Below are 7,593 nucleotides of genomic sequence, written 5' to 3'. Positions count from 1 at the left end.
CACTTAACAACAACAACAACAGATACATAGATATATAGTTCTATAGCTATATAGATATATGTTGTCATTGTTGTTATGTGCCGTGGAGTTGGTTCCAACTCATAGTGACCCTGTACAGGGTTTCTGAGGCTGTAAATCTTTACGGGAGCAGAAAACCTCATCTTTCTCCCACTGAACAGCTGGTAGTTTCAAACTGCTGACCATGAGATTAGCAGCCCGATTCGTAACCACTACGCTACTAGAGCTCCTTATATAGATATATAGGTATATAGATATACAGATAGCTATCTCCCTCTCTCATGGTTCTGTTTCTATAGGGAACCCTAACAAAGACATCCACTTTCATAAAATTCAAATACTTGCATCCTTATCTGCTGATGGTCCCTCCCTCCAGGCAAGCACGGTGGTAGTGGTTGGTGTGACCACCACTGTTTCTCACAGGTGAGCCTCCGGTGTGTGTTGAGTAAATACAGGTTGTATCAGAGCATCTTCCAGACTTCCAGCCTGCGGGAGCAGAGTCTGGGAGCTGGGATAGGAGGGCCATCCGGAGACTGCTCTGTGCCCACCCGCTCATTAAACAGAGAGAGGGATCTACCCAGGTCCTTGAGCCCAAGGGGAGCTGGCCACTACGGCTCTTTGTTTCCTGGTACTGAAACCAGGAAGGCTCTTCCCTGGTGTGGTTTCTGTCTTTTGTTGTTGTTGTTGTTGTTGTTGTTATGTGCCGTGGAGTCGGAACCGACTCATAGCGACCCTGTACAGGGTTTCCGAGGGTGTAAATCTTTACGGGAGTAGAAAGCCTCATAAATGCATGTCTGTGGGACAGTGTTTTGTGGCTCTATCTTCTCAAGGAGCCCCTGAGCCCCTGCAGAATGCACACAGGACCCAGTGGGATTAGATCATCAACCTCTATTTTATGCCACCATTCCAGGAGGATGGCTACATTGACTTAGTGACCAAAAGAGAGGAGACTCCATGGGTGTGATTCAGACCAGAGCTCGCAGACCCTACCCTTACCGTCCATATTCGTGTCCAAGCCCTGCTGGCCTGAGAACGTGTCTTCGGTCATCTTCCAGGTCTCTGTGCGGATGCCCAGCTCCCGGGACAGAGTGGCAGCCACAGTCATCCCTGCAGAGTGTTAGAAATGCCATTTGGTAACCACTGAGCCTGTATCTCCCTGCCATCTCAAGAGGGAGGCTATTTATTTTATTCTTATTATACATTTTATTCTTATTAAACACAAAGGTGTTTCTTATCTTTCTTTTTATTGTGACTGAGTAAAGGTTTACAATCAGTTTTCCATCCAGTAATTTATACGTGTTTGTTTCATGTCATTGATTGCAATCCCCATAATGTATCCTACTTCCTCTTTGTGATTCCCATTTCCATTCCTCCTTCTTTCCTAAGCCCTCTGAACTTTGTCCTTGAGTAAAAGCTTCCTGTGATAGTTAAGGCTTGGTGTGAGTTTGACTGAGCCAGAAGTCTCAGTGGTTTGGCAGTTAAGCTTCTCCATGATGAGATCTAATATAATGTCATCAGCTCGGTGATGAGGTCCACTACAAGAAGCCAGTCAATTGGAGGGAAGCTTCCTTAGGTAGATGGCCTGCTTCCAATATACTGGACATGTTTGCCCTCTGCTGGGTCTAGAACTTGCATCTGGCTCATCCTCTGACCTCTGATTCTTTGGACTTGAGCCAGTGGCCTGCTTTATTACCTGCTGATCTTGGGAGTCATAGGCAATCTGCATTCTTACCTGCCAGACCTGCTGGACCTGCCTGCATGCATGCTGTCTGACCTATCTATTTTGGTTCATCAGCCTTGCAGCTACGTGAGTCAGAAGCCTCCAACCTGACATCTAGCCCACAGACTTGGGACTGACCATTTCTCAAACAGTGTGAGTCATTTCCTTGATATCAAACTCTCTTTATATATACATATATAAGTGTCACTGACTTTGTTTCTCAAGTGCCTAAAAACACTAGTTTAAACACCGCCCTTTGCTTACTCTAAGGTGTGTGTATCTCCCTAGTGTTACTGTTTCCCTTATAGACCTGTCTATTGTTGGTTGAAAACTGAGTCATGAGGTGAGTTAACTTCCAGAACTAAAGGGTGACTAAGCATCACAGTCTAGGGGAGTCTTCCTGACCTGTAAGCCTGTTTTTTTGTTTGTTTGTTTTTATGATTTTGAGTTTTGTCCCACATTCCACTCCTCCTTCCACCACCACCACCACCACACACACACACACACTCTATCCAGGACTTTTTAATGTGATTATTTTCAGAGCAGTTGGTAGTGGTGGTCGGGCACCATCTAGTTCTTCTGGTCTCAGAGTTATGGACATTATATTCATGGGGCCTGTGAGCCATAGAAGAAACACTTGACCTCAAGGTCGGCTTGATCCTCAGAGTCAGTGGTTCAAACTTACTAGCCAAACCTTGGAAACCCTATACAGGGTTACTATGAGATGGAACCAACTCGACACGACGTAACAACAACATTAGTTCATTAGACTAGTCATTTCCCTGTGTCTTTAATTTCTTTGCTATTCTTTGCTCCAAGGAGCTCTGGTAACATAGTGGATTATGAGATGGGCTGCTAACCACAAGGCAGGCAGTTTGAATCTACCAGCTGCTCTGTGGGAGAAACATGAAGCTTTCTGCTCCTGTGAAGATTTACAGTCTCGGAAACCCTATACAGGGTCTCTATGAGTTGGAACCAACTCCATGGCACACAACCACCAACCACCATTCTTTGCTCCAGACAAGCAGAGACTGATAACTGTACCTTAGATGGCCATTCACAAACTATTAAGACCCCAGTTTCTACTAGCAAAGTAGGATGTAGAACATTGTCTTTGGGGGCTATGTTATGCCAATGGACCTTGGTGTCAAGAAGGGGGTTACTGTAGTATTGTTGTTGGTTAATGTTGAATTAACTCTGAGTCATGGTGAGCAGTATGTGCAGAGAAGAGCTACTACTCCACAGGCTTTTCAAGTAGATTTCCAGGTTTGTCTTCTAAGGCATCTTTGGGTGGATCCAAACCACCACCCTTTCATCTAGTAGTCAAGTACTTGCTGCTTTTGCCACCCAGGGACTAATTATTATGGGATAAAGATGGTGGCTTTTCTCAGTGGGCACTTGAAGCAGTACTAGCAGGACAGAATAAAACCCCGTTACCCTATCCTGTTCACTGTGGTGTGTCCACTTGGAATAGATCCAGGCAAGTTTAATCTTTGCAAACCAAGAATCTTCCTTAAAAAGAGTGGACCCTACTTTCCCATGTGTAGTAAAGATTGCCAACACCCCTCTGCCTCCGGGGAGACTGGGTGCTGTTTCCATTCAGTGGTACCTATGTTGTAATGAATTATTTACTATATCTTTTCTGGCTTTAGTCTTTGCAACTCCCACCAAACGACTCTTTTCCTGATAGGTCTGGGTGAGAGAAAGTGGGAGAAGATAATGATAAGGTAACATGGTTTAGCTGTGGAGATTAACAGAGTTGAGTGTAATTGTAAAAAGTTGAAACTCTAGGATGGGTATAAAATGAGCCATTTCAGAAGTGGGGGTCTTACGCCCACCAGAGAAGAGCCAGGAGTGAAGTGTGTCCATTGGACCTAGAGATCCCCATGCATTGAACCCCCTCCACCCAGGGACAAAAAGCTGTGACGTCAGAGGATAGGTAGAAGATTCCAGCCAAGAAAACTTTACAGGGCAGTTCTACTCTGTAAGAAGTGGTGTCTGTAAATCTAAATAGACTCAGCAATGTACGACAATGACAACAAGCAGGATGACATGGTGTGTGGGGACAAAGAATAATTCAGGTCTAGGAGTCAGGATGCTTGTGTAACCTCGTTAGATCTTCTTTGAGCCTCATATTCTGAATAAGAACAGCAAAAGACTAGACATGACAGGTGCTAAGAGGCCTTGGGTAATGCATGCAGTGAATGTGCTTGGCTGCTAACTGAATGGTTGGCGGTTCATTGGAGTCCACGCAAAGGTGACCCCACGGACACAGTTCTGCTGACACAGATGGCATTGCCGTGAGTTAGAGTCAGCATGGCAGCTATTGGTTTAACTTAATGCACATCTTTTCTGGAGTTTCCAGAATCTTCAGCCATCTCCCTCTCCCCTGACCTGATTCTACCAAATCTTTAGTGATTTATGGAATATGCAAGAAGGCTGAGAGACTAATGACCATAAAATCATCTCACAAGAAATAGCTGTATTCTTCTTTTCTCTTCTCCCTTTTCCTCTCCCTCTTCCTCCTCCCCTCTCCCTCCTCCTCCTGTTCTCCTCCCTTCTCTTGCCTTTACTCTGCTCTCCCTCATCCTCTTTTACCTCCCTTCTCTCTTCTCCCTTTTCTTCCCTCCTTCCTCCCCTCCTCCTTCTTCTCTTCTCTTATCCCGCCTCCTTCTTTCTCTTCTCTGCCTTATTTAGTTCTTCCAACTCCTGCTTCTCTCACAGAGAGTGAATCTTCAGAAGAAGCCGTGGTTGCCATGCCTGCTAAACTCCAGCCACTGCTCGCAGGCTGAGGGGCCATGTGCCAGGAGGAACAGGAAGGAGTCAGTTGTCACGGGGCTGCAGCCCCCTCAGTGATGATTCTTACCATATTGAGACATGGACGTGGACCTGGTGTTAAATCTGGGACAGCCAGGACGCTTGAGAAATGCATTTCGCAATTCTTCCACTTGGGATGCAAAGCCACTGTTGCTAGATTTGTAGACATCCTTGTCTTCACTCTGGCAAAGGATAAAGAAGAGAGTCACTCAGAAGAGAGAATCTGGAGTCCCTTCCCATCAGAGGGTTTAAAAGACCCTGCTATGTGGGTCTGTCCCCTCTCCCAGCACACAGGAGCGTTTAGTGAATCAATGAGGACCCTGCTTGGGAAACTCTTGTTTGTTAAGGGCAGGACAGCATATCCATTCAGAAAGTCCTGAGGGGCCCCCCTGTGAACTTCCTGAGATTCCCTCAATGCACTGTGGGTGCATTTAGCCTGAGATCTTTCCTTTTCTCTCAACTTCTCCCTCCTCCTGAAGACTACTCCTAAGGAAGTTTCAGGTCAATCTGTGTCTTCTTCCCAGGGCTCTGGATCTAGACACTTGCTGCAGAACCAGAGAAATCTAATAGAAGTCTGCCCAGGAAGAAGCAGTCCAGAGCAGCTAATTCTCCAGATGTTGTTGCTAAGCGCCCTCCCTCCAGTCGATTCTGACTCATAGCAACCATGTATATGGTTTCTGAGGCTGTAAGTCTTTGCAGGAGCAGAAAGCCTCATATTTCTCCTGTGGAGATGCTGATGGGATCAAACTGCTGACCTTGTGGTTAGCAGTCCAGTGTTTATCCTATAGAACCATGGTGCTCTCAAATTCTCCACTTGCTGTTGTTGTTGTTAAGTGCCTTCAAGTTGGTCCTGACTCATAGTGACCTTGTATAGAGTTTCTGAAGAGCTGCTGGTGGGTTTGAACTGCTCAACTTTCAGTTAGCAGTCCAGTGTTTATCTTAAAGTACCACACCCCAGAAAGCAGGGAACTGAGGCTCCAGTGCTCCCAGAAAATAGGAGCTTGGGTAAGAATGGGAGGGGTCTGCATCACTAATACCATTCCATTCTTGGAATTTTGTGTGGAACAGTCTACCCATCAGCAAATGAAGGTCCTGAAATCTTTGCTCCATTCACGTCATTGGTCAACTCAACTTTGAGGAGGCAGCTCTTTCCAGTCGTATTTTGAGTGCCTTCCAACCTAAGAGGCTCATCATCAGGCACTATATGTGACAATGTTCTACTGTTATTCATAAGGTTTTTGGTGGCTAACCAATCTTTTGATTGACAAGACCTATTTGGGGTTGTGGGTGGGAGAAACATGAGGATTTCTGCTCCCACAAAAATTTACAGCCTCATTCATAATGAGGAGGAATCAACTCAATGGTACTCAGCAATAAGAATATGGGCTGATACCATAGCCTATCAATTTGTTCTACGGTGTGCTGCTGGAAACTATGCCACCAGCATTTTAATTACCACCAGGGACTCCCAGAGTCCTGGTAGTGTAGTCAATTATAAGCTGTGCTGCTAACTACAAGGTCAGCAGTTCAAATCTACCAGTAACTCCACGGGAGAAAGATTAACAGCTTTACACTCCTGTGAAGCTTTACAGCCTCAGAAACCTATACAAGGTTGATATGAGTCTGAACTGACTGGACAGCACATAACCACCAGGGGCACCCATGGTGGACAGGCTTCAGTGGAACTTAAGACTAAAAGAGTCTAGGAAGAAGGAGAGGCAGACCACTCCTGAATGGTTAGCCACTGAAAATCTTATAAATAACAACAGAATATGGTGACATATAGTGCCTGATGATGAGCCTCTTAGGTTGGAAGGCACTCAAAATACGACTGGAAAGAGCTGCCTCCTCAAAGTTGAGTTGACCAATGACGTGAATGGAGCAAAGATTTCAGGACCTTCATTTACTTATGGGGTGCAAATTAAAATGAGAAACAGCTGCAAGCATCCAGTAATCATCCGAACATGGAATGTACAAAGTATGAATCTAGAAAAATTGGAAGTTGTCAAATTTCAGCTCAACCACGAAAGCCAAGCGATGAAGAATTCTACCATCTTCATTAACTGGAAACTGATTAAACATACAATTAGGATGTGTTGATAATTGCTGGTGATTGGAGTGTGAAAGTTGGAAACAAAGAGGAAGGATTGGTAGTTGGAAAATATGGCATTGGTGATAGAAATGATGCTGAAAATTGTGTGACAGAATTTTGCAAGACCAGTGTATTATTCATTGCAAAAAAAAAAATGTTTTTCAACAACATAGACAGTGACTATACATGAAGACCTCACCAAATGAAATACACAGGAATCAAACTGACTTCATCTGAGGGAAGATACTCCATATCATCAGCCGAAAGAGGCCAGGGGCGGATGTGGAGCAGCCCATCAATTGCTCACATGTAAATTCAGGTTGGAGCTGAAGAAAATGAAAAAAGCCCAGGAGAGCCAAAATATGACCTTGAGCATTACCCACCTGAATTTAGAGACCATCTCAAGAACGGATTTGATGCATTAGACACTAATGCATCCAATTAGTGTTTAATTTGAGGATTCATGGGATGACATCCAAGAACATCACAGGTGATGAAAGCAAAAGGTCATTAAAAAGGTGGAAAGAAAAATAATAAAAACAAAACACCAATATTGGTGTCCAAAAAAACTCTGAAACTTGCTCTTGAATATAGAGACGCTAAAGTGACTAGAAGAAATAATTAAGTAAAAGAACTGGATGGAAAATTTCAAAGGATACCTCAAGAAGACAAAATGAAGTACTATAGTAAAATGTGCAAAGACCTGAAGTTAGAAAACCAAAAGGGTTGAAGAAGCTGAAAGAACTGAAGAAAAATTCAAGCCTCCAGTAGCAATATTGAAAGATTCCACAGGCAAAGAAAATAGAAGCGATACACTGAGTCAGTGTGCCAAAAAGAATGGGTTGATATTCAACCATTTGAAAAGGTAACATACAAAACAATGGTACTGAAGGAAGACGTCTAAGCTGCACTGAAGGCATTAGCCAAGGACAAGGTTCTAGGAATT

The 7,593-nt window shown here is 44.2% G+C and overlaps 1 protein-coding gene across 1 annotated transcript in view; it reads right to left on the bottom strand.

The window, feature by feature from the left end:
- The window catches only part of CCDC27 (coiled-coil domain containing 27), a 47,383-nt gene that overhangs the window by 36,908 nt on the left and 2,882 nt on the right, over positions 1 to 7,593 (bottom strand). Inside the window, exons 2-3 of the mRNA XM_006871786.1 lie at positions 4,605 to 4,737; positions 1,015 to 1,125 (exon numbers count right to left, since the gene is read on the bottom strand). Coding sequence (XP_006871848.1) covers positions 1,015 to 1,125; positions 4,605 to 4,737 — 244 coding nt within the window. The remainder of the gene's footprint in view (positions 1 to 1,014; positions 1,126 to 4,604; positions 4,738 to 7,593) is intronic.

The sequence above is a fragment of the Chrysochloris asiatica genome, unplaced genomic scaffold (assembly GCF_000296735.1).
Source record: "Chrysochloris asiatica unplaced genomic scaffold, ChrAsi1.0 scaffold00173, whole genome shotgun sequence".
NCBI classification, from domain to species: Eukaryota; Metazoa; Chordata; class Mammalia; order Afrosoricida; family Chrysochloridae; genus Chrysochloris; species Chrysochloris asiatica.
The sequence above is the reverse complement of the archived record's forward strand: the minus strand, read 5'-3'. Positions and strand labels throughout refer to the sequence as shown.